The 25,439-nt window shown below is 44.7% G+C and overlaps 2 protein-coding genes across 2 annotated transcripts; both read left to right on the forward strand.

The window, feature by feature from the left end:
• Window positions 1-2,688: 2,688 nt before the first annotated feature.
• APOLD1 (apolipoprotein L domain containing 1) lies at window positions 2,689-10,120 on the forward strand. Its single transcript, XM_009665318.2, has 4 exons — window positions 2,689-2,725; window positions 3,583-3,669; window positions 5,058-5,301; window positions 7,502-10,120. The coding sequence occupies exon 4, from the start codon at window positions 7,507-7,509 to the stop codon at window positions 8,245-8,247; it is 741 nt and encodes a 246-aa protein (XP_009663613.2). The 5' UTR covers window positions 2,689-2,725; window positions 3,583-3,669; window positions 5,058-5,301; window positions 7,502-7,506; the 3' UTR covers window positions 8,248-10,120.
• A 4,238-nt stretch (window positions 10,121-14,358) lies between these two features.
• DDX47 (DEAD-box helicase 47) lies at window positions 14,359-25,190 on the forward strand. Its single transcript, XM_068939858.1, has 12 exons — window positions 14,359-14,514; window positions 15,085-15,178; window positions 16,627-16,815; window positions 17,423-17,494; window positions 17,990-18,108; window positions 18,629-18,700; window positions 18,836-18,952; window positions 19,153-19,299; window positions 19,648-19,785; window positions 21,180-21,250; window positions 21,778-21,907; window positions 22,000-25,190. The coding sequence occupies exons 1-12, from the start codon at window positions 14,425-14,427 to the stop codon at window positions 22,120-22,122; spliced, it is 1,362 nt and encodes a 453-aa protein (XP_068795959.1). The 5' UTR covers window positions 14,359-14,424; the 3' UTR covers window positions 22,123-25,190.
• The last annotated feature ends 249 nt before the right edge of the window (window positions 25,191-25,439 follow it).

Consider the following 25,439-nt stretch of genomic DNA (forward strand, 5'->3'; position numbering starts at 1 on the left):
CACCCAGAGCTAAGAGTTGTTGCCAACACCCATATCAGAGCAATAGATGGCAAGAAGTTAGGAACAAGTGACAGTGAGAGTGTCTCAGTTAGCGTTCATTCACTCAGAGAAATCTGTATTGGCAGGAGGCAAATAGAGGAGTTAGGTAAGGGGTCTGTTCCATGCTGTCTGATGAAAACATGGACACACTCATTTCCTAGCTAATAAATGCTACATCTTCTTGGGAATCCCCCAAGACCAGTTCTGGGGATTTACAGCTGAGTCTTTTCAGCCCATCTGTTGTCTTGGTAAAGAGGTTTTGTTGGCACCACGTTTCCCACTTCCTCAGAGCAGGGAGTAGACTGCAGAGTAGTACCTGAAATGTTCTCTGTCACAACAACAAACCAAGCAAACCATAGCAAAGATTGGCTAAACGCTGCTGAGATTCATATAGGCAAGGAAGAATAAACAATCTCAGGCCTCTGTAGCTTGTGCTTCAGGCTCAGGACACTGAGATTTGTTCTGTCCTGGCTTCCTACAGAAACAAGGGCTGTGGAGCGATGCTGCTGGCAGTTTCAATAGCTTTTGAGCTTCATGGGCAGTCTCAGCCAGAATTTGACAAAGCAGTCAAGGTCTCAAAGACATTGATTTCTTACAAGTTTTGTGAAAATAAGTAGTTTTGTAGGGTCAAGCAGACCCTGCTGGCAGTGTTTTGACAAGGCCAGTTAGGAAGGTGCTTTTGTTACATGAATGCTTACTCACAAAGCAGAAATAGGCACCATCAATGCACCAGGCTAATATCCTATTCAGCTGGAACTAATAAGAGGTATTTCCATTCCACAGGCTGTCATGTTCCCCTGCCCTGATCTGCTCTTGCTAGCTTTCTACAAAAACAGTATTTTCTTTCAGCTGAAGTTCCCTCCTGTGACCCACAGCCCAAAGTAGGCTATCTCACTGTGGAATGTTTTGAAAAAAATAATTTGCCTATATTGGTAAGATTACTAAAAGCCAGTGCAGACTTTTTTGATCTAATTTGCATTATTTGTTTTAATTTTGGCCTGTGTCAAGTTCTAGTTGAATGTGAATGAATGTCTTGCTGTGAACAGTTAAAATGTGTCATTGACTTGATCTACCACAAAAATAAAAAAAGGCAACTTTTAGCCCTAAGTTCCAGCAGTTAAGGTTGAAAGTATCAAGTGTAACAGAACATCCCCTGTTAAAAAGATATATTTGAATGTAAATTTACTCTTGATCAAAATAACATTAATAAACTGAATGTACCTTTGAAAGTCTAGATTCAAATATTACACTGCAGTAGCTTCAAACAGCTACAGAATAAACACTTTTGTTATAAATCCCCTCTGCTGGAGAGAACAAGAGCAGAAAGACCAGTCCTTTGTGCCAAAGTCCACTGGAAGGAAGAGAGCTGAGGCAATAAAACATCCTTCCTTCCCCTTGCTTGTCATGTTCCCACAAAATGCCTTCAGAGCAGATTTTGCATGGGTCTGGCTCCTGCCCATTCCAAGAGGATGTGGCTAGATGGGAAAGGGTGGAGCTGAGGGACAGCTTTTGGCCAGGGTAGTTGTGAAACACCTGCTCTACCCCTCTGACCCTCAACCTCCAGCTCTTACAGGCTGAGACCAAAGAGCCTGTAGCAGTACAGGGGTGTGGATGCAAACAGCAAGCAAAATGGCTAGGCCTTTGCTAGATTTCAGGACCACTCTGTGAAGGTCAGACCTACGTAACAAGTCCCAGGATCGCTGTTAGTTCAGATTCACTCCAAGCCCCTGCCACCTCCCCAGTAACTTGGCAGATGTGCACCCAGCTGGGCAGATATGCTCACAGCGCTGAAAGCCTTTCAATGACTGGGAGATGCTCAGCAAGGATGCTGCCAGTCCTGCTCCCCTTCCTGCCTGCTCATATTCACTGGAGAGAATGTGAGCTTCTCTCTCTTCTTACCAGCAGGAGAGAAGACAAAAATTCTCACCGAAGGGATGCTTATGAGTGTGAACAAGGACAAAAACAGACCACGGCATATTGTTGTAGGGTGATTCCCTAGGAAAAAAAAACAAAACACTTATTTCTTATTCTAATACACATTTCTTTCAAAAGTCAAGTTGATACTGTGTCTGTAGCTGCTCCTGGGAAACTTTCCAGGTATGTACCTCATTACTGGGGTGGACTATGGGAAAATAGCCTCCTTTGACTGTGAAGGATGATCAGGTGATCCCTGACTGGGACTATCACAGGGTGAGACAAACATCTCATTCCATGTGAAGTGCAGGGAACCCTCTGAATGAATACCAGAAAAAAATGATTACAAAAAATGTCCCTCTCTCCTGCACTCTAATCATGTCCTCTCCCACACATGCTCCTTACCTGGGCATTGCAGGGGTTTCTGACAGTTTGCAATTGAGTACATTGAAAGAAGGCATAGCACTAGGAACAGGAAGGGAGCAATCAAAACTGTCATCTTCTCGGGATTATTCTAGAGCATTTTTCTCTTTCCTTCTTTCTTTCTTTTTCTTTCTTTTTCTTTTTTTTTTTTTTAACCAAACATTTTCTATCCTAACAGGGACATCTATGCCAGCACAAGTCCTAATGCAGATGCAGTTACTGGAATACTTAATCCACACTGGCGATGCATCTCTTCAAGTCCAACATGTTCATCTGGTATTCGGTCTCTGGTATATCTGGTATTTGCAGTCCTCTAACAAAGGAGTGAAAATCCTTCTAAAGCAATGAGGTAGGGAACAAGCTTTCACCCCAACAGCCTGGAGTTGTTCCACTGTGGCAAGAGGAAGTGACCCACAACGTTCAAAGTAGTTCACAGTAACTTGTGTGAGCCCACCTCACCAATCAGTGACAATTAGGTATCTTTCAGATTATCCATGCTGGAGGACACCAAGGAATTATCAGAGGTTCCCAGTCACATAGACAACCCCAAAGAGAAAGAATCCACTAAGCAAGAAAGAAGATCTGGTATCTTTAAGCACACCTGCTCCAAATGGAGGCCCACATTTGAGAAGAACATAAGTCAGCACAGCACTGAGGCTTTTAGAAAAGATCACGGCAGGAACCAGTTAGGCCCTGGATAACATCAAGTTACAGTGAGGAAGATTTTATTTTCCACCTGTAATCCTATGTCAGCCCTCACAGAGCTGTGACATTTTCTACTTTATATATTCCTTTCATCCCCATGTTTCAACGCTCTTGCCATGTTTCACGTTCTGTGATGAGAAATAAGATTCCTGGGCCTCTGTACAGTTCTCCCTGCATAAGTGTCTGGTGTCATTTCTCAAGTGCTCTGTTCCAAGAGGGCTTGGGTTTCCCATGGGGCCTGTGTCTTACTGACCAGCCCCATAACAGTGTTCCAGATAGCCTATGGCACCTCAGGTTTTACTGATAGGCTCATAAGTTTAGGCAGCTGAATTGAGCCCCTAGTGAGGCCACTGCTGCTGCAATTCAGGCAGTTCAGTAACTGCTTCATCAGTGGTTAAGCCACCCACAGATGGATATGGGAACCACCAGGGCAGGGAAGAGAGAAAAGCAGTCAGCAGTAACTACCGTGCTGTACAATTTTAACCTGCCTGTGTTTTTCAGAGTACCATGTGGCACCCTCTAAGATGTAACATTCCTCAAATTAGCCCATATACACTATAAGGCAAGACCATGCACATGTGCAGCCAGGTGAGATGTTACCCCAGGTTAACTGTTCCCCAAATACATGTTTTTATCTCATGCTAAGTTTGAGGTATTGAAGTTAGCTCACCCCTTGCTGGAAGAAGGGTAAACCACCTTTTATCCTTACAGGGAAAAAGTCTGCAGGGACAGGCACCGCACAGCAGTGAGGGGTCAGAATTAGCTTGTCTATTGAGATATCTGAATGGCAGTGTCTACACATAAGCTGGATGTCCCACCTCCCAGTATGGTCAGTGGAGATGCAGGGCTCAGTTCAGATGCCCACACATAGGTATCCTGTGCTATTTACGATGTTGTAGGGCATCCGAAACATCCACACAGGGCTGTCAGATAAGACACTCCTCTGGAAAGGTAGATGGAAGCCAGCTGTGTCTTTCTACAGAGGGTAGAAAACATGTCACTAGACACCTGTGCTTAGAGAACTAAATTCCTCCTACATCCCTATTGATGTTAATGGGAGATAAGACACCACACTCATGTCTGCTCCTGAGTGCAGATGTCTTAATTCACAAGCTGTATCCTTCCCCACCCGAGTGTCGTCTTGCTCCCATGTCAGCGTGCCTAGGCATCGGTCAGAGGGAGGCAGGACAGGACGTGTAATCCCTAACACCACAGGCTCTGTGTCAACAGGGACACATACCACTGCAACTGGTCTAGGGTGGGCTGCACTACTTAGTGCCAGCAAAAAAATCCCTTTCCCTGAACTCATCCAAAGAGTCTGTCTTTGATTCAAGCTGGCCCTGGCTCAGTGTGAAAGGCAGAACAAGCAGTGTCACTGAGGCTGTTCTCCAACCCCCTGACGATCTTCTCCCTCTGGCCATATCTGGATGTTGGCTCAGCTGCCAGGCAATAGCAAGCAATGAAGGAGGGGATCCCAGGCACCTTATGAAAGGCGCTGTGAATGCAGTCCTGGTGTGCCTGTGGATCACAAACAGGGCAAGGGACACAAAGAGATCCCCCTCTTTACAGGTTACAGCATGGTTTTGTCTGTGCAGAAGGAGAAGGGATGGGAATTTGAAGCAATCACCTTGTCATTCACCTTGGAGCTGCTTCCCTTTTATGGACCAGAGCACTGCTCTCACATACCACAGCTGTGCTCCAGCCAGTCACACACATGATTCTCCTACAGAGCTGGGATTTTAAAAGTACACTGGCCTTGAATGAAGGAGCTGGTTGGCTGATGCTCTACTAGTTCTAGACGTGGAGTAGGGGGAAGCTTCAGTCATCAAGCAATTGGAGGCTTCAGCACAGAGTAAAGTCAGCTGCTATTTTAAGGAAAGGAAGGGCAACTATTCCCTGAGGAGGAATGACTGCACTAGCTCAGAGCCAGGAATAGGCTGATTTTTTTTTGATTTATTTTTTTCTCTACACTTCAGGAAAAAGCGAACACACAATGTTCATTCGCAGGGATCGTTTCCTGAACGTGATGTGTGCTCACTGTCCCTCAGGTCACTTTCCAATGTGTCACATCCTTCTGCACAAGGGAGAGCAGGAAATGGCAAACTCCCAGTATGAGGCAAAGCATTCTCATCACAGCAATTGGTCCACAGGAGCTATAAATTGGTCTCCTCCAGAAACAGACCAAAATTTGTCTTTGGGGAGGTTGACTGGAAACTAAAGGTAAGTTGGAACCAGCATTCTTTTGGAGTTTGTCCGAGCACTGCGTTAGGAAAGTGTTTGCAGTTCAGAAACAGGTTTGGGAGTAACGCACACTTTATTACTGGGGAGATTTTTTTCTAAAAGCAAGGGTTGTGTTTGTTTTACTTTATGCTGGCATAAATCAGTGTATGAGAAGACTTGCACTGGTGTAAGGCTGATGCTATATATTGAATGACTGTTCTATTAACTGTGCAGTGGGATGGCCATTGTTATTACTGGAAACTGTTCTCAGCAGGAAAATCAGTAAACACATTGTTGAGAGGCTACAGGAATCAATATATTTAATGATCATCATATTGATCCACTGTTAAGTCACTGATGATGTGCTCATTGTTCGTTTCAATGACTGTAACTATTCAGGTTAGGGTTAGTCTTGGTATGTTCAGCTTCATATCTGACTATAGTGTCAAAAATAAGATGACACTGCCTCCAATTAAGAAAAAAGCAGTGTACCAAGTGGTTCAAATAGCCAGGTGATACTGTGGATCTCAGAGAGACTGGGATAGTTGTTCTGAGGGGCAAGAGGGGATCCTAAAGGGTTCTGTGTGAGATGGATTACAATAAGTAGAAGGGAAAAAACTGCAGTAAGAATTACCTATTTTTGCTTACACACTTCAAGACAGAAAGACTGTTTATGGTAGGAGGTTTCCTCCTTCTGGAAGACAGTGATTCTGCAGAATGAAAGCCCCAAGGATCCTAACCATTCAGTGTGCCAGTGTGAGGGATCAGGTGCCTCCAGTTCACACAGTAAAGAAGATTTAGAAGACAGAAGTTGTTTGCAATAGTGAAGAGCTTTGCCTCACTGGCTCTGGAACAGGGTCCTATCGCTACAGAAACTTTTCTCAGCTATGAGGGCATTTAGGACTGCAAAGAACTTCTTAGCTCCATAGCTAGACCTTGCTAGGCACAGAGGCAGCGCAGCACTGCACACAGTGCAGTGGTGTGGAGAATACAAGCTCTGCTCCCATCAGCCAGCTGGTGATGCTACATCACTCCTATTGTCTCCCTATGCCTCAGTTGCTCTATATGTAAAACAGGGCTAATGAGGCTGAACCTTCTGTGTAAAGCACTTTGCAGTCTGACAGTGACCTGCAAATGCTTATTAAATCATTTCTTTCTACCCTTGTGACAAAGGAAGGCAGAGAGAGCAAAACAGGGATCACCTAGCCCTGAAACACTGAAGATTCACCTCTAGAAGGGGAAGATGCTCTTCTACCACCTTGTCAGGGAGGTTGCCTTAGCCAGTAGTTTTCAAGCCTTTTCTCTTCACAAGCCCCTGTATTTTCCCTTCCAAGGAGTGCACACCCACAGCGAGCTTGTCTTTCTGAGGGGCCCTTCATGGACCTCTTAAACAAGGTCCATAGCCCTTCCGGACACTGCACTGGGGATCCACAACCATAGGTTGGGTTGAGCACCACAGAACAATGGTTCCCAGCTATGTCCAAATCCTGACACCAGGTTACAATAGGAAAAAAATATATATATTGCAGGAGCTTGAGTTCCAATCAGGCATAAAGAGAGGAAGGATGTTCACAATCCCCATCTGAGACATCGATGAGCATCCCAGCTCTTAGATGGAAAAGATAGACCCTGACTCTCTCAGCAGCTTCCCCCGACCTCCTTTAAGGGGAAAGGACCCTTGGATAGCAACCTGGGATGGCTGGCTTTCACCTCCCCAGAACTTGGCCTTTCTGTCAAGGATGGCTTTGAATACTGCAAATCCTCTGAATCCCACTGCAGGGACAACACTAGCTACTTCTGGGAGCATTACTATGCTGGACACTAGGTCATTTCATCTTAAGGAAGTCTCTGTCCTCAGGGTTAGAAGAGGCATTTTATGTCTTCATAGAGATGAGAGCAACTGTACCTCTGACCCCAGACCTTAAGACACTTTAGTCTTCACAGGGATCAAGAAAACCATCCAGAAGTTTCTCTGTCTGAAGGTTACAGTGGACTATGGTAATTAAATGTGCATGTGAGTATGTGCACGTGTTTGTGTGTACGTGAGTATGTGTGTGCGTGCAGACAGCAAGCCTTTCATGTAGCTGGGTGAAGCAAAAAAATTGGCTGAATGCCACCCTTGGAATGGAGGTCCAGGCCGAGCACGTCTCACATTTTTTTTTAAATAAATCCCAATCCAGCTTTTTCTGTTTCTGGACAGGGGCCATGGAGAGAAACGGTGCTGCCTTTCCCCAAACATTAGACCCCACATGCCACTTCCACATATTTCTGCTGGATCAGAGACAGAGGCTGCACAGCCAAATTGCACATCTTCATGAAGTGGCTCAGAAAATCAACAAGCTCCGCAAAAGGTCTCTGATTGCCAACATCAGTGGGAGCTCTCTGACCGCTGCAGGAGCAGTCACAGCCATCGTGGGACTGTCCCTGAGCCCAGTCACGCTGGGAGCCTCTCTCCTGGCCTCAGCTGTGGGTCTGGGTCTAGCCACTGCCGGGGGGGCTGTCAGCATCACCTCCGACCTCTCCTTAGTGCTCTGCAACTCCCGGGAGGTGAGGAAGGTGCAGGAAATTGCAATGACTTGTCGGAAACAGATGAGGGAAATCCTCGGCTGCTTGGAATTCCTCCGCCGGGGGCAGGGCCCAGGGGACCCCATGCTGCTGCAGTCAGAGAAGAGGGCCTCCATCTCGCTGTACAACTCCGTCTGCTTCATGGTCTTTTATGGCTCCCACAGCTTCCTCGTACCAGAATACACAAAGGAGGTCACAAAAGTGAGCCAGGTCGTGCTGAAGGCCAAAATCCAGAAGCTGGCTGCTAACCTTGAGACCTGCACCAGGGCAATGGATGAACTCTGTGAACTCCTCGAGTCCAGGACAGAGCTTTCCTCACACACAAGAAATCTCAGCTTGGGCCCTAAAGACACTGCTGAGACCCCAGGACGATCCAGCTGAAACAGTGCTTGCCCTCATGATTAGAACAAGCTTGGAGACACTACCTTATTAATTGTCACTGTTACCATTAGCACTGCTACCTGCTGTTATCATAATATCGGTGGTGCTCACCCACACATATGTTCACATCTCTCATGTGCCTTATTTATATCTGAACACAAACTTCTTTCTGCCAGGAAGCCAAAGGTTTGCAGCACCCTTTGCAGCACCTACCCAGCTGAGGCTGGGGCTTATGATGGACATCTGGCCCAGCGGGTACATGGCAGCAGGGGTAGGCAGGTGCTCCTCAGATCCACATTTCCCTGGCCATCTTTCTGGTTCTGCTTCCCCATGGTAGCAGAAAGAAGTGGGTCAGGAGACTGCTGAAAATCCGGAAGCCCTGGTGCTGCCCCTGGATTGTAAATAATCTATGAGACTCCGAATAATGAAAGGGCTGGGATACTCTCAACGAGCTAGCAGCTGCCAATTTCCAGTAAAACATAGTTCTGTTATGAAGGTACATCTGGAAAGGCTATTGAAGGAAGCAGCCCCAGAAATCACAGACTGTATAGGCAGATGGCTCATCATCCAAGGGTGAAACAGAGGATCCAGAAAGTATTACCCCTTCTGAAGAAACATTTCCAGACTAAGAACTGTAATGTTTATATTCTATTTATTTACATTGGATTATTTTAAGGCTTTGAAATTGTTTTTAAAGAAAAAATGTGCTTTTTCTTTTTCTTTTTACAAGGAGGCCTCCACTCCAAGGGGAAGCAACTGTTCTTAGAGGCAAAGCAAGTCTGTGGCATGTGAGAGCAAGTTACCCATTCTATGGCTGTAAGGGATGTCAAGGCCTTGTGGGAAGGGGAAAGTGTGGCCAGAATGCTGAAAGTTATAAAATATGTGGCCTATGGTCACCAATGACTGCTCTTAAGAACCAAAACAGGGAGAAGGAAGGGTCAGAGAGCCTGGGACCAGGGCCTGCCTCAGGGTACTGGTAGAAGAAAGCAATTGTACCTCGTGCAGCAGGGAGGGCAGTGTAGGTTGGTGTTACCGGTCTGAGCTGGAGCCCATCTGTGATGGAAGCAGGTTTGAGAGAAGGTGGGGACGGAGGCACTCTCTGTGCAGTTGAACAGCCTGTGAGACCCACAGTGGTTTGTCTGGGAGGGAGGGAGGAGGCTGCACTCTCAGAGAGCTACACATACTCCTAGGAATGCTCCCTGGGGAAGGCTTCACATCAGCAATATATATGGGTACTAATAATCAAGAGGGGTGCAGAGGGGTAGGATGATTCAATGTTCAGAGCACTTACGAAGCAGGAGGGAGGCCTGGGACCCAGTTTCAGCTTCAAGTGACTGATCTGCCAAAGATGTCCTCTGTGACCCTGGGCAAGTCATTCAACCCCTCAATGCCTCAGTTCCCTGTTTACAAATGGGGAGAGTAGCACTTCCCTACCTCACAAGGAAGTTTCTAGGACAAATATTACAGATCATTCAAGTACTGTGATGATAGGGATCGTGTCAATACCTGACAGAGGTTCAGGGAAGAGACCCTGGAAGCTAGCTTGAGACAACCAAAGGAATTAATGCAGGGATAATTCCACATTCACAAGGAGACCCTAGTGGATAAGGGAAACTTCCCTGCACATTCGTGAACCAAAATGATCAGAAAATCATTTTATAATTCTGCACTGAATAAACTCTTGGGAAGGACAACACTCCTTGAAAAGCTTGAATCCTCACCCTTTTTTCTCCTCCTCGCATGATCTCAACATTTGGTTTTACATGTAAGAAAAAAGAAAAACTTGGTCCTTCAGAGCATGACTCATGTCTGTAATGTCCGTGCTTGTTTGCTGTAAATGAACAAGTATACTGCTGATTCAATTAAATGAATATGAAGCAATTTTTTCTCGCTGTCTCCCTGTACACCTGCATGTAAAGGACTACATTCCTACCCCCGGCCTGACCCTACTCAATTTCATGCTCCAGGCACTGCAACTGAGGAATAAGCACGAGCAGCATACAATCAGTACCAGTGCTTAAAAGTGGAGAATGAGACGTGAGGTCATCAGCTCCATGTCACAGAGCTGGCATTTGTGTACAAGTGTATGCATTTATGTTTGTGTGAGAGCATAATCTGTCACGCATATGAGCCCATGTACACTAGGAAGGCAGGTCTCTGACAACATGTAAAACAACCACTGTGAGGTATTTATGTGTGAGAGCACGAGTGTGTTTTTGGGTGCAAATTGAACCCTGTGTAAAAATGCAGACACAATGCAAAATCTTTGCTAGTGTTCCAGCATATCACCAGCTAACTCTACTAAACCACTTACAGCTTCTCCACTCCAGTATTGTCATCAATAGGACTTATCTTACCCCAAATAATTAACTGCAGAGATGGCTCTGCTTTTGTCAGCATAGAGAAAATTATATAACCTACTTCTCCTATCGCCTTCCCAGTTTTTGGACAATGCAGTGCTTGCCTATGCTTCCCCACGCCAGGAACAAACAGGAACACAGGACAACAACACAGCTCTGAATAGGCTAAAATGGCTGGCTGAAGGATCTGAATTTGATCCAGTGCTTCACAAGGGCTGGTTTGCTCTGCTCAGCACAGTCCTGCATTGCAGTCATAGACACCATTTCAAAAGCTGAGGACAAATCAGAGATACTTCTGCTTCCATTCTCAACCACATAGGCAAAAAGTCCTGCTTCTGTTCTGCCCTTCCCTGCTTAACCCTTCCTTGGATTTGAGTTGTTGGGCAGCAGTACTGTGGGAGTGTGATCAGACCCAAGGTACCCTGCTCTCCTGGTCAGGTCTCACTCACGCCCTACTCTACATATGTTTGCTAGGAACACAACAGGAGGATCAAGCAGGAGAGTGGGGCCTCAAGCTGGAAGATATTTTATACTACATAAGTCAGAGGAGATATGTGAGTTTTGTTTGCTTTCAGACCTATTCAAGGCTCTTGGACAATTTTTAAGCTAGGTGATCCTGTAAGTCTTTGTGTGCACCCTCACACCTCAGTTACACTGATCTAGCAATTAGCAGCCAGGGAAGGAGGTGGTCTGATCCTCCTCACCCTGCTCCAATCACACCTTCTTGTCTCCTCCCTCACAGCCAGCAGTGGATCTCACTGGATATCCCAAGGAGCCACCTCCAGGAGTCCTGTGGGAAGGTCTCTACCACATTGTGCAAGAAGATTCATTTCCTATCACTTTTGCTCCCTAAAACAGCTTGCTGCTAGGTCAGATGAGCACCAGAGCCAGTACCAAGAAAGCACTAGGAGCAAGTGACCCAGGCTGGGACAGGGTAGCACCTATTCCAATATTGGCTTAGTCACAATACTGTGACTCCTTTAGAGTCACAAGCAACACCTGGGGGAAGTGTCTTAGCTAAGCAGCTTTTTTTTACTAGCAATTGTGTTACTTAAACCGCAAATCAGTAGACATGTTGTTTGAGCCCTTCCTTCGGTAACTGGGCAGCAGCGGGCAGGGGGTTGATGATTAGCCTGGGCAGGTAGTTTTGAAGCCTCACCTCCTGATGCCATTTTTACTCCCCTTTTATTGAAACTGTTGCAGGGAGGAATGATTCAATGGTGAAGTAGGAATGAGATCATGGTTTTAATACAAAGTCCCATAATGTACTTTAAAAGTATAATAAAAGGTATCTACAACAATAGCTTCTCTCTGGACATCCCAAAGGGTGGATAGGACCATTTGCCATTAGCTGTGCCTACTATACCCATTGTCCATCTTGTTTTATTATGCATCCCTTATAAAATCATTAGCATTATACCTGCACTAAAATTCACCTGCTGTGGATGCTCCCACCTCTGTTCCCTCTAAGGAATACTGAGCTTGTAACATGCAGTATGGATAGGAATGCATTTGGTCAAAGGCAAAGTCTAAAAGCTCTGGAGTGAAAAATTTGAAGTCCAGTATAATCTGCAGTGCCCTGTTCTGAAAAGCACAAAACGGGAGTCACCATCCAGAAGCAGTACTTATTTTATCACACACAAATGCTCTCCACAGCAGTTTAGGACAGGAGGAAACTTCCGCTCAAATATATCTACTGACAAAATGGAATTACCCAAACTGGAATTTCACCAGAACAGCTGTAACTTTCCTGTACCTAAAACATCCTCCTACAGCCATTAGTGCATTGGGGGGTTATATCTAACCGCCCAAACAAGCATCTACCATATTATATGGGCAATGAGTTCAACAGAGAAGCAGAAGCACTGACTTCCTGTTATATCTCTGACTCCATTTCTTGAGGCATTCTAGAAACCCTTACAAGGGTTCATGTCTAAGTACTGGCCAGGCCTAACCTTTAGCACTGCTGATATATAGCAAGCTCATGGCTCAATTTTTTTTTTAAGTTTTGAAACAACTGGTTATAGCTAGTATCCTCACTTTTTTTTTTAATGATTGCTCCTGAACACAGTGGGACGCAGCAGTTTTATTTCCACTGCTGCCCTGTGAATTGTTCCAGGCTTCCTTTCCTTTCCCTGTCATGCAGAGAGTTTGTTCGGATTTCCTCTCACTTTCCTCATTGTTCTGGGAGTAGAGGAAATGGCACACTTGGAACCCAGTGACAGATGCTCAGGTACGTCAGCATTTCCACTGTGAGCACACCCAACTGGGCCTCACGAGTGGCAAGAGAGAGGGAGGTTTGGTCAGAAATGCAGTCACAAGTTCCGTTTTGAAGTCAGCACCGCTGTCTTTTCCAGGCACAAGCTCTTTGATACATTTGCATCCTTTTTCCTAAAGCAAAGGATGTTCACCTAACTCCAAGGTTGCCCTGAGGCAATCAGCATTAGGACTGAAGATCACAGAGGCTACACCCAAACTAGCCAGAAACCAGTCACTTCAGGAACTGCAATCATGAAATGATATTTTGGTGCTGCTCTCCCCCAAACAGCATGAAGTCTGTCACCTTTTTCACCTATCACTGTGCACCTGCAGGCTCGTGTCCTGGGAGACAATAGCAGCCACCAAGGGTAGCCACCAAGCTACCCTCTCCTAATTCCATCATTTTATGTGAGTTGCTACAGCATTGGGGTATGTTCAAATTTGCACACTGGAAATTACCATGAATGGGAAAAGGGGATGGAACAATGATATTTCTGGATTTTTCTCTCTTTTTCCACACTGGTATTTCAAAAGTTTTTATAGCAGTACTTTTGAAGAAAATGTGTTGTTTATATGCTTGTACTGTTGTGCCTGGCTGGCTCATTTTGCCTCGTCCCTTCACAATTGTAGAATTTATGCATATGAAAAAACGACATATTGTGCACACAGCCTAAGCAGTGCTGAGTTGCAGGTCAGAGGCTTAGCCATTTATGGATAATGCCAGGCAAACCGGTTTTTACCTAGTGAATTCACTGTTCTCTTATTCCCAGCACAGGTGGTTATAACTCTGTAATTCCTCCTTCCCTGAAGATCTCTACTCAATTCAGTGAAAACATACCCATGCTTTTTGATTCAGCAAAGCATAAAACTATTCACATAAATCCAACTCTCTTTGTGGAAGCTTAAATCCATTTAACTTTAAAGGAAACATCCCTTATATGCATTTAGAAGAAAGGCCTCCTCAAATGTGCTGCTTAATAGCAGCCTCCTGAATCAGGATGTTTCTGCAGGCATGGAAATTCAGCCTTCCCCATCGAATTTGACCCCTTTACATCAGGAGGGGCTAATTACAGCATTTGTTACCTCGAGCATTAAACTCACTTCCCAGAGGCCCGAACTCTGAAGAACTTCGTGTACAGAGAAGACGCCTCCTGACCACGAGCACATACGATCACCTCTATCTCACAGCAGCACTACCGCCTTGCCTAGTACTTCGATGCCGCAGTGCGGCTCTGCCTCCAGAAAGCGAGAGCCTAGAAACACCGGCGGTGGCGGCGACAGCCCGGCCGTTGGCGGCTGACTGAAGCCCGGCTGTTAACGGCCACCGCCGCCGGCGCCTCGCGTGCCCGCCCCCACGCGCCGCCGTCGCCCCGGAGACACAGCCCCCCCGCCCCCGTCCCCGCCCCCGTCCCCGTCCCCGTCCCCGTCCCCGTCCCCCCGGCTCCGATTGGCTCGTTCCCCAGGACTACAAACCCCACAAGCCCCCCCCCCCGGGGGAAGAGAACGACAATTCCCAGAGTGCTCTGCGGCTGCGTCGGCTTAGTGGGGCCAGTGCAAAATGGCGGCAGGAGAGGAGCAGGGGCGGCTGGTGGGGCCAGAACCGGTGGCAGAGGAGGAGCAGCAGGAGCAGCGGAGCTTTAAGGACTTGGTGAGGCGGAGCTGGAGCCGCTTGTGTGCCGGTTATTCCCTCTGTCGTCTCGAGGAGCACCCCCGCCCCGCGTGCCGGGCCCGGGCTGGCAGCGTGCGCCTCCGCAGGTTTGCCCCGTGCGCGTTGCCGAGCCGGGGCGGAGGCCCTGGCGGGAGGTCCCGGGGGCTCAGGTGGGATCGCTGCACCGGTCTGCGCTCCAGCCCTCTGTGTTTATTTTAAATCGCCTTATCTTCCCCTGGCGTTTTCCTTTTCCGTGCTCGTGTCCCCCCCACCCGGGGAAGAAGGCAACTGGGTACGTGTGCAAGGCTGCGTATATCAAATAAAAAGAAATGTGATCAGTCTCTTACTGATGGTAGTCACCTCTGACAGTTTAGAGCAGATCTGTAGTGTTATTGGGAGGGATCCCTATGAGCAGCCTTTGCTTTCGTGTAGTCGCACTGAGGGTCTGTTGGGCATTGTCTTTGTCGGAGACCAATTTGACTCTGCTGCAGTACATCATTTAAATCAGTGATTTGATTCAGGGGTCCTTGCTGATGTCTGTTTTCTTTTCCTCTTTTCACTAATGTTCAGGGAGTGACGGATGTCCTGTGTGAAGCTTGTGACCAGTTAGGATGGAAGACGCCAACAAAGATCCAAGTTGAGGCTATTCCAGTGGCTCTTCAAGGTGAGCAGCTTGCTTCCCTCCTCTGAAATATGAGGGTGCTCCAGGAGCTGTATGTGAATGAATTTTGCTGAGTGGTAGGTTAAGTGGCAGGGAGAGCATTCTCACTTCTTCATCATTGCAGATTTCTATATAGAAATAGTCTCTGTGTTCATCCTTGCATCCTTCCCAGATGGAACTTAGAATATTCCATTTCCTCCATAACACTGCCTGCAAGTTCAAATTTTCAGATGGGTACATGGGTTATTGTGCGCTCGCTTCTGTTGTGGAGTTCTGGTATGCTGTGTTAAATGGAATTGTTACTAATCATTTGAGCTGCTAGTCAGCACTGTCCGTTTTCTTCATGAAATACCCAAGGACATCTGGGATAGCAGCTCTTCTGGTGAAGATCTACAATGCGTGTCTGAAATTGGAGATGCTTTGACTAGTTACATAGCTTGTATGATCTGCTTTGCTGTGAGCAGTCAGTTCTTTAAAATTAGATTTCTAGAGTGAGTAACAACCAAATTACAGTGGCTTTCTATAAATATCCTGAAATTACAAGGGGGAGGGAAAAAAAACCCAGAAAAACAAATTCAGTAAATGTTTCTGCCTCTGGCATATTTAAAAAAATACATAAGTGTGAGCAGAAATACAGAATAATGGCACTGTTTTAAAATGGAAATAAACTTTCAGTGTCTGTTTTGTCCTGTTACTTAACTGTTGTCAGGCTCTTTTTTTAATCCATACATAAGAGTCTCTTTAAAAAAGAAAAAAAAAATTGCATTCCAGAGAAGGTTTCCCCAATCTGAGGCTTATTGGCAACATGTTCTTCTTAGCTGTAGGAATTTAGGGAGTCAGAATGGTCCTACTGATGAATTATACCTTCTTGCCTGTAAATATGTCATTTGGTGTTATTCTTGGGCCAGGGACTTGCTGTCCTAATCCTTTCCTGGCTGCAAACTGTTGTAGGTTATTATTTTAATCTATGGCACAGAATAGATAGTGGCTTGTGGAGTGGGAGTTTGGCAGTGCTGTGGTCTTGTGGAATGACCTAACCCTTGAACACTGGAGTCCTTTTCCTTGTGAGCCGGTAAACTGACAATAACGGATCTAGGAATGCTTATCCGGATGTGAGCAATAGGCTGTAAGTTAATCAGTGGATTTAAGCTGTATTCCAGTAAAGCTTTTCTGGGACCTAAAGCCTGTGTATTGGAGGATTGGGGCTGTAGTTATTACTATTACACAAATGAAGTCACACTTTAAAAATGCTGCAAAGATCTTCTGAAGTTCTTTGTTCTGGTCCTTTGTTCTCCTTACCCATTGTGTATCTTTTCTTTTTTCGTTGAGTAATTGCAGAGGCTGGCCTTGCTAACCTTAGGGAACGCCTGTGCTTTCTTGCACGGTGCTGTGAAGGCCTCTTTCTTTAGTGCTGATTTGTAAGTCTTCTCCCTCCTTGCTGCTCCTTGTAGGCAGAGATATCATTGGACTGGCAGAAACGGGTTCTGGAAAAACAGGGGCCTTTGCTTTGCCAATTCTTCAAGCGCTGTTGGAAACACCTCAGCGATTGTTTGCTCTTGTCCTCACCCCAACGAGGGAGTTGGCCTTCCAAATTTCAGAGCAGTTTGAAGCTCTTGGATCCTCCATTGGCGTCCACAGTGGTGAGTAGCCTTGTGTTATTGGAGCAGTTTTGCCCACCGGTGAGGTTTAGCAGCCTTGGAGTGCAAAGGAAAAGGTGAAGAGTATTTGTGTGGGAGGTTAAACGCAACGTGAGAAAGACAAGGTATCAAGTTTGAGAGAGAAGCTGTATTTGTGATATGTGGTGGTCTTTCCTTACAGTTAGACCGAGGTAGGAAAGAATTTTCTCAAGCACATGATAAATTCACAGTAGTAAGTGTTTGTTCAGTGAAATTGCATAAAGCTGTGCTGCATAGTGTGGTATGGTTTATGATTTCCTTCAGACTCTCTGTATTGGTTCTACAGATATTCTCTACAAGCATAAAAGCTTAGATTCTGCCTGCAGCTCTCTAACCATGACAATAAAATAGTTTGAGATAGCAAGGATGTCTAGTACATGGCTTAGGATACCTGAAAAGGTCAGGGATGCTAAGACAAAACATAAAGGAAGTTCTCATTAAGAAAAGTAGCTTTCATTGTAGTTGTGGGTGGCAAGGAGTAGGAAGAGTAGGAAGGAACACATTATGGTACAGGGGTCAGCTTGTGCTAAACTGATAAACTGAGAGATTCACTGTATTGTTTGTCCTGCAGCGGTTATCGTGGGTGGAATTGACACGATGTCTCAATCTCTGGCCTTAGCCAAGAAACCACATATTATAATTGGTAAGTCAACATGCAGGGAATATGGGGAATGTATGTGATCGAGTTGTAGTTGTCCAAAAACAGAATGCCAGAAGCTTTTGTGTAACTGAAGGAGAAGTGAGAGTACCTCCTTTACCTATTTCTATTTTGATCTGAGTACTCATCTAGTTAATGTTTCGGTAATACACATCAGTGAAGTACTTCACTGCTACAGGCGCATTCCAAAACACTTCTGCTACTCTGCCTTTGGTGTGGTTTTTCTGTTCCACGTATTTTAAATCCTGGTCTTGTCCTTCTTATACTTCTCGTAGTCCATTTTCTTCAGAAAGCCTGACTCCATTAGCTTAATTTAAGAACACTTCAAGAGTATTTTATGAAAAGAGTGCTTCCCCCAAAGCAATTTGCCTTTACTCATCGTGGGCAAAGAATCCCATTTCTGTAACAAATGACTCTTGCCTGCCTGGATCTCTTCCTTTGCTTTCATTCTTAATTTGTTGCCTCTGATGTTGTTGGTAGCAACCCCTGGCCGTCTAATTGATCATCTGGAGAACACAAAAGGCTTCAATTTACGCGCTCTGAAGTACCTAGTGATGGATGAGGCTGACCGGATCCTCAATATGGATTTTGAGACAGAGGTAGGAATTTGCTAAAGCAAACTATTAGAACACCATATGATTCTTCTGAAAATCAGTGTATGCAGTCATGAAGTAAATGCTGTATTGAGCCATCCTGTAAAACTTAAGAGCAAATTGTGACTACGTTCTAATAATTGCGCTAAAGTCTGTAGTGGGAAGAGAATGTAGGAGAGTTCTGCAGAGCACTAAGACCTGTAGAGGGCATTTTGTCTCTGAAGTCTTCTGGTTTCTCCAGAGTGCTTGACAGCATGTTACACAGTAGCTGTGTTGACAGGGTGTGCTTTCCTGCAGGAGTTGCCTGCTATTAGCACTGTTTGACTTTTGAAGTCCAAGTTTCAGCACAGTATCAGCCCCCATCTTCCCTTTAGAAGAGTGGAAGTTTTGGGGACTACCATTCCTACGTGAGCTCTAAATTGCACACATGCAGGACCCATCATTTGGATGATTATCATACTTGTAGGGAGCTCATGTCTTCATTGTTATTGTGCTCAGCATTTCCCTTTCCATTTTCTTTCTACAGGTGGATAAGTTATTGAAAGTAATTCCTCGAGACAGGAAGACGTTCCTGTTTTCTGCCACCATGACCAAGAAGGTGAGAGCAGAGCACTCTGCTTTAGTTCTCCTTCCATTGGACTATACTAGCAAGTGTATAGGCTGGGGATACATCTAGAAACAGATTTGTGACAAGATCTGCCCACCTAGTACTAACTTACTTGGATCTCCTCAGGTACAAAAACTCCAACGTGCTGCTCTTAAGGATCCTGTGAAATGTGCTGTTTCTTCTAAATATCAAACAGTTGAAAAACTACAGCAGTACTATATTTTCATCCCCTCTAGATTCAAGGTAATGCCACTTCTGTTTTTTCCCATTTCTAATTGTCTTGTCATTTCCATCTCTGCCAAATATCCTATCATCTTTTCTAGCTTAGACTTAACTTTCCATTGCTTTAATGTAACATATATGATAGTCTTGTGTGTGTGTGTGTGTGTGTTTTTTAATTTTTATTAATTTTTGTTTTTTGTTTTGTTTCTAATTCTTTACAGGACAGCTACCTGGTGTATATCCTGAATGAACTGGCTGGGAACTCCTTCATGATATTCTGCAGCACATGTAACAATACTCAGAGGACTGCTCTACTGCTCCGCAATCTGGGGTTCACTGCCATCCCTCTCCATGGGCAGATGAGTCAGGTATGGGCATACTCCACGTTTCTGGATGAGACAGGAGATGTATCACTTGGGAAATGGGCTATGCCATACTGAGTCAGTAGGCGGAGCAGGAGGACCACTCCACAACTAGTGAACTGGACTGGCCCCTAGAAGTTAATCTAGTGTGAACGCTGCCACTAATTTCTGTAGTATTTTAGAGATATTAGGAAAGTGAAGAGTTTTTAAGGGTTCTTTTATTTTTTTTTTTTCCCCCTCCCTCCTTGGTTCTTCTGTAACAGTATTTCAACAAGAGTATATGCACCGGAATGGAACACTGTCTCGTTCCTTTTTTTAATAGGGCTCCTTGATTCTTGTCCTCTTCTCTTCCAGAATAAACGCTTGGGTTCTCTAAACAAGTTCAAGGCAAAGGCGCGGTCTATTCTGCTGGCTACTGATGTTGCAAGCAGAGGTCTGGACATCCCACATGTAGATGTGGTCATAAACTTTGATATTCCTACCCACTCTAAGGTGAGTTGGTCTGTGTGGCGACTGAGGGCTTCCTGTCAGTAGGAAGATTAATACTGAGCCTTGAAGCTTGCCAAAGGAACAAAGACTTTGTTTTTCTCTGTTCTGCTGACTAGAGGTCTTCACACTTTCGCAGATAAAAATATGTGGTTCAACTTCTGAGATTGAGCTGATATTTCAGTTTGGTGGGGTGGGCTGATCTGAATTGTAGAGATGATCCCATAAGTGTGTGCGGGGAATAAAGGGGATTCTATGTCACTGTGTTTTTGCTTGGAGCGTGCATTTTATCTTATCGTATTAACAGACTTCCAGATTTTCAGAATAGTTTAACTCATTACTAGTTTCAGATAGTTATCTTTCTTCCCATAACCCAGGTTCTATCTTCGCATTTTAAGCTGTTTTTAAAAAAAAAAAAAGTGCTTCTCCCCTTATGCTCAATGAGGATTATCTCAAGAAAGATGACTTTGTTTCACCTTCATATCACGAAAAGTGAAAGAAGTGAGTTACTAAGTTTTTTCCTTACAGGAAGTATAATATTATCTTAGGGATGCAATTCTGTTTCTCAACCTACTTCAGAAAGCACACCATTGATGCACAGTTCAGTGCTTCTTATTGTTCCCTATAATGGTTGAAGGTACTATGCGTTGTAAACTGAAGACAGTGTAGCTGTTCTTCTGAAGCTATTTTTTTTTGGCAAAGTGAAAGGACAAAAGGTAAATGATGATTAGGGAGAGCAGCATGAATGACATGCTTTTTTGTGCACCTTCCTCTGGATTCACTGTGTCACAGAACACTTCCCTCTTTCTCATAGCACTTAAGTGATATCTACAGACATTGCATGGAGGGGGAAGAGTGCCTTAACTTTTATAATGTAGTATAAAACCTGGAAAACAGCCTAGAACCGTATAAATAGAAGGTTCAATAGATCAAAAGCTTCCAAACGTCTCTCGTTCATCCTCCCTTCCACTCTGCATGCCAATTTTATATCTACTTGTCAGAGAATGTCTGGAAGACCAGGAGTACTAGATCCTGAGGCTGAAAATGGAGATGGTCCGCTTCTGTTTTAAATACTGGCTTCCCAAGGAAGTTACAGTTCCATTAGCAGAGTCATCTATCACTTCTGTCCTGCAGTTTTGAACAGTTAAGTGGCATCTTTTTTGTTTAGAAGGAGAGAATTCAGAGAATTGTTAAAACCAAAAGATATGCCTCTGCAAGCCAGCATCCTCTTAGATCCTGATATTGCACACAGTTCCAAGTATCTAATCTTGGCCCTGCTTTCTCTCCATGCTCTCTTTCTTCCCTGAGGAAACAATAATATGGGCAGATTGTCTAGGAGCTGTCTTCTGTTCTGTGTTTGATGTGCATATCTCATTGCTTACCAAGAAAATTGCTTTCAGGATTACATTCATCGCGTGGGGAGAACAGCTCGAGCCGGAAGATCCGGCAAATCTATCACCTTTGTCACACAGTAAGTGTTAGAACATGGTGGATTTATCTTTTCCTGCTGTGTTTCAGAGCAGACTGTATCTGATCGTCATCCTAGATGAGAAGAAAATTTTCAGGCAGCAGGTAGATTTACTTAAAGGGGAGAGCATTCAAAGCCTAGGGAGAGGAGAGAAAGATCTAGGATAAATTCTAGAAGCAGGCATGTAACTAGCAGAATTAATTGTTTATAACTGGATTATGTATTATATGTACATTTTTACAAGGCATGGTGCAGATTACATCAGAAATCTGTTTTCTTTATATATAAGTTTTTATGAATACTTTAAAGGAAGTCTTTGCCAAATAATTCTGAAAGGAGATGAGTTAAGTCAGTGAAATACCTGCCAAGGATGGCACCTTTTGGATGCAGATAGGGTTGTTTCTGAGACCATCAGCACAAACTAACGCTATCTATGGGCTGGAGACGAGGGGCGATGTCTGTGGGTAGAAACAGCTGAAGTGTTCTTGGGAAGACTGATTCAAGCTAGTGTTTGTCTTGTCTTTTCACAGGTATGATGTAGAGCTGTTCCAGCGCATTGAACACCTAATTGGCAAGAAGCTGCCAGCATTCCCCATGCAAGAGGAGGAGGTCATGATGTTGACAGAGCGGGTGGCTGAGGCCCAGAGATTTGCTCGAATGGTGGGTGGTGGCTTTTGTCCCTGTACTCACAGTTACAGTTTGGATTTCTTTGTCTAGCAGAACTCTTGGTCAATCTCCTGTTTGCATTGCAGGAGCTGCGAGAGCAGGGAGAGAAGAAGCGATCTCGGGATGGGGATGATGACGACACAGAAGAAGCTATTGGTATCAGGAATAGAGTGGCAGGCGGGAAAAAGAAGAAAAGGAAAGCCTTCTAGCTTGTGTTTGGACAAAACTTAACCTTCCTTTTATGGCTCTGTGAGGTTGGAAAAAGAAAAAAAGTCTACCAAGCCCTATCCAGTGGATTTTTTTTTTCCAGAACTGCATATCATAAATTGGGGGATCCAGCTGGAAAACAATTTCCCCTTCTCTGCTTCACCAGAGCCTGGTCTGTTGTGGTACCACTGGATCAGTCTTCCTTTCAGAGATGCCATACCATCCCCTCTGGGTTCGGAAGTAGCTGTGGTCTGGCCCAGCTCATTCCGAAAGAGGTGTTGAAGGGAAGTACGCGTGTATGCGGTGTGGGTGCAGCTTTCCCATTGTTTGCAGCTTCTGTCTCACTGTCCAGCTTGCTTGGAGCATCTGGTATCAGAAGAAGCAAGAGAGGAAAAAGTTAAAAGAAGCAACAGTTTCCATAGCACAGCTGTGATGTCCTTGCCTTAGTGAGGAGGACATGTGCTATGGAGAACTCCAAATATATTTTGCTTAATTTTCAAGCTACCTCATTTTCCTTGTCTTATCGCTGAGCTGTTCTCACTTTGAGTGTTTATCAGCTCTGCTAGAAAGTTGTCGTCTTAGATCACTCTTCTCAGCAGTTCAAACATGACATCAGTACTTTCTGTATCGGCTGAAGAGTGGCCCAGAACAGAGTAAGTCTGTTCCAGCTCGACTGGGCCATTCACTATCTGGCATTGGATCCAGAATCTGGCGTGATTGGCAAAGTTAAAAAGTGGTCAGGGCTTGGGAGCTTCTTGTGTGTGTGTGTGTGTGTTTTTTTTTTTTTTTGGGGGGGGGGGGGGGGCGGGCATTTGTTTATTTTTTGCTGATTTCTTGTAGTACCTGAAAACTAACGCAAGAGGGTGGTATTCACATAGTCAAGCAGCCTGCAGGCTGGAACTTGAGAGAAAAACAGACAACAAGTATATGTTGTCCTACTTATTCCCCCCGGCGGTTTTCTCTACATCTTATGCTGAATTTAGTGTCATATAAGTAGATTTTTGCAAGAATGGGAGAAACGTATTTTTCTTCATATCAGACCAGGAGTTTAGTGCTAGTTCCCCCAGCAATATAAGCTTTTATATTGGCCACTTTTCTTTGTGGGCACAGAAGGGTGAGAAGCTGCATATTGATCATGTAACATGAAAATTGACCATTAGAACTACTCACTGGTAGTAGTACTGGACTTTCTGCTCTATGAAAAATTGGATGTTCAGAAGTTTGGTGCTTTTTTAATGCGAATGAAAAGCAAAAATTTCTGCAATAGTCAAGACCAGCAGAATGGTTGCTTTCATAGTGTTGACAAATATAATGTATACACACATACACCAGTTTTTGTTTCAGGCCACACATTTTGCAAAATACATGTTTTAACAAAACTGCTGCTTTTTTTTTTTTTAATGAGTACAACATATGCATTTACTTTAAATAGCCTCTGTTTTCTACATGAGGGACAAATGTAGTCCCTGGTGTGAGAAGAGTGCCAGTGTCGTAAGCTTTTTGACCCTTTTTTTTTTTTTTTGTGGTAGTTTACTTAAATCTCTCAAATGCTGACCTTCAAGTCTGATACCTCCAAAGCAAGCTAAAGAAGGGAGGAGCAGTGGCAGATGAGTAAGGGTACATCCCTTGGACATGTTAAATACTGAAAGCATCTTTATAATGCAGGAAGACAATGTGTATCTTTTGTGAACATCTGCATCTTTATGCAGAGAGACAGGGGTGGAAACTCAGTAACGAGAATATGTTAATTCTGCAAGGTTATTCGATGACATTCCCCTGGGGTAGGAGGAAATGTCTGTTGAAAGAGGAATAAAACGAGCAAGTGTATGGTGGGGACATGTGAACACTTGTTCCCGAAAGAGCAGCAGTGTTCCTGACTGCTTTTCCTGCCTTCTGGATGCTTGAGCTTCCTTACATTTCACAGTCTAGACAGGGTTGGGCCTGCTATCAGCAAATGAAGATAAACCCCTCTAAAGCTCTGCGTCTATGGGAAAATCTGTCAGCACTGCTCCCAGCTACATAACTTGGGTGATACACATGTGAATCAGTCCTGAGTCAACCTCGTAAAGTGATGTGAAGGACAGCTATACTGCTGGGGAAGGTGGGGCAGGGTTATTTCTTTTAGAGTTAGTATGGGGGATCTAATGGAGTCTTCAGCATCTCTCCATGCTCTTCTGCGTGGATGGCTGCAACAGCTGTGGAGGTCTGTCTTCCCCCTTGATGGGATGAAAGATTCTCGGTCTCCTGTGCAGCTGCAAGAATAATACAGGAGAAATAGTAAAGCCTCTCCTTGTAAAAAGGGTGCAGAGCGTCCTTAAGAGGAGTGACTCCTAGACAGAGTTGGTCATCTCCCTTTAGTTGGAATGACAAGCTGTGGAAACCCTTAGCCCTAGAAAAGCAAACGTCTTTCCACACCCACATTCTCACTGGTGCCTCACCTGCCACAGGTATGTGTGTTCAGTTTCAGCTAAAAATATCTCAACAAGTTGGAGTGGCAGGAAATAGTTTCTTACTGTGGTTACACCATGCGAGCTAGATTGGAGAATGTTTACATAACTGAAGTGAAATAGGGAGTGTCTGAAGATGTATTTGGTTGTCAAAACAGAATTTGTAGTCAGACTAAAGCAAAGTTTGTAGCTGATCTAATGAAAAAGGAGGGGAAAAATATGAAGCGAGACCTGTTTCAGGGAAGGAAGTTCAGTAAATACCAGTACCAATAGATGTGTGAGTGCGTGCTTTTGTATGGCATCTGATGCCAATGTGTTCAGTCAGGAGGACTCTCGAGCAGCAATTCTGAAGCACGCCTCTCCATGCGTCTCTTGAGTCTCTGTACAGCAGGGAGCTGAGGTGGAGGATTAGCCTTAGTGATGTGAGGCTAAAACAACTTGCCGGTTTTTGTGGGTGAAATTCAAGTGAGGTTTCAGCAAAAGCTGTATTCCTCAGAGATGTTTAACGGGGATGTTCGCAGTTTGAAATAATTCTGCGCTTCACAAAGTCCATAGTGAAAAGGGAATTGTTCATGTACTTGCAATACATATTTAAAATAAACTTTTGTAGTTTTGTTTTCTAATGCTGCACAGGCATGTAGTATTTCCTTAAGCAGGGAAGAATGGGGATACAGTATATTTTGTTTACATATTGTGTGGCTAGCAGGGGGAGGGAGAGAAATAAAAGTAGAGTGCTAGTGCAAGTGATGAAAAAGAGACTGTGCGCAGGCCCTAGCAGTAGGAAACCAAAATTTGAGATTTCATTGTATCGTCATGCCAGATTACGGTCAATGAGGATAACTGCAAAAAGTAGCCCTCCTTGCAACCATATG

The sequence above is a fragment of the Struthio camelus genome, chromosome 1 (genome assembly GCF_040807025.1).
Source record: "Struthio camelus isolate bStrCam1 chromosome 1, bStrCam1.hap1, whole genome shotgun sequence".
Taxonomy (NCBI): domain Eukaryota; kingdom Metazoa; phylum Chordata; class Aves; order Struthioniformes; family Struthionidae; genus Struthio; species Struthio camelus.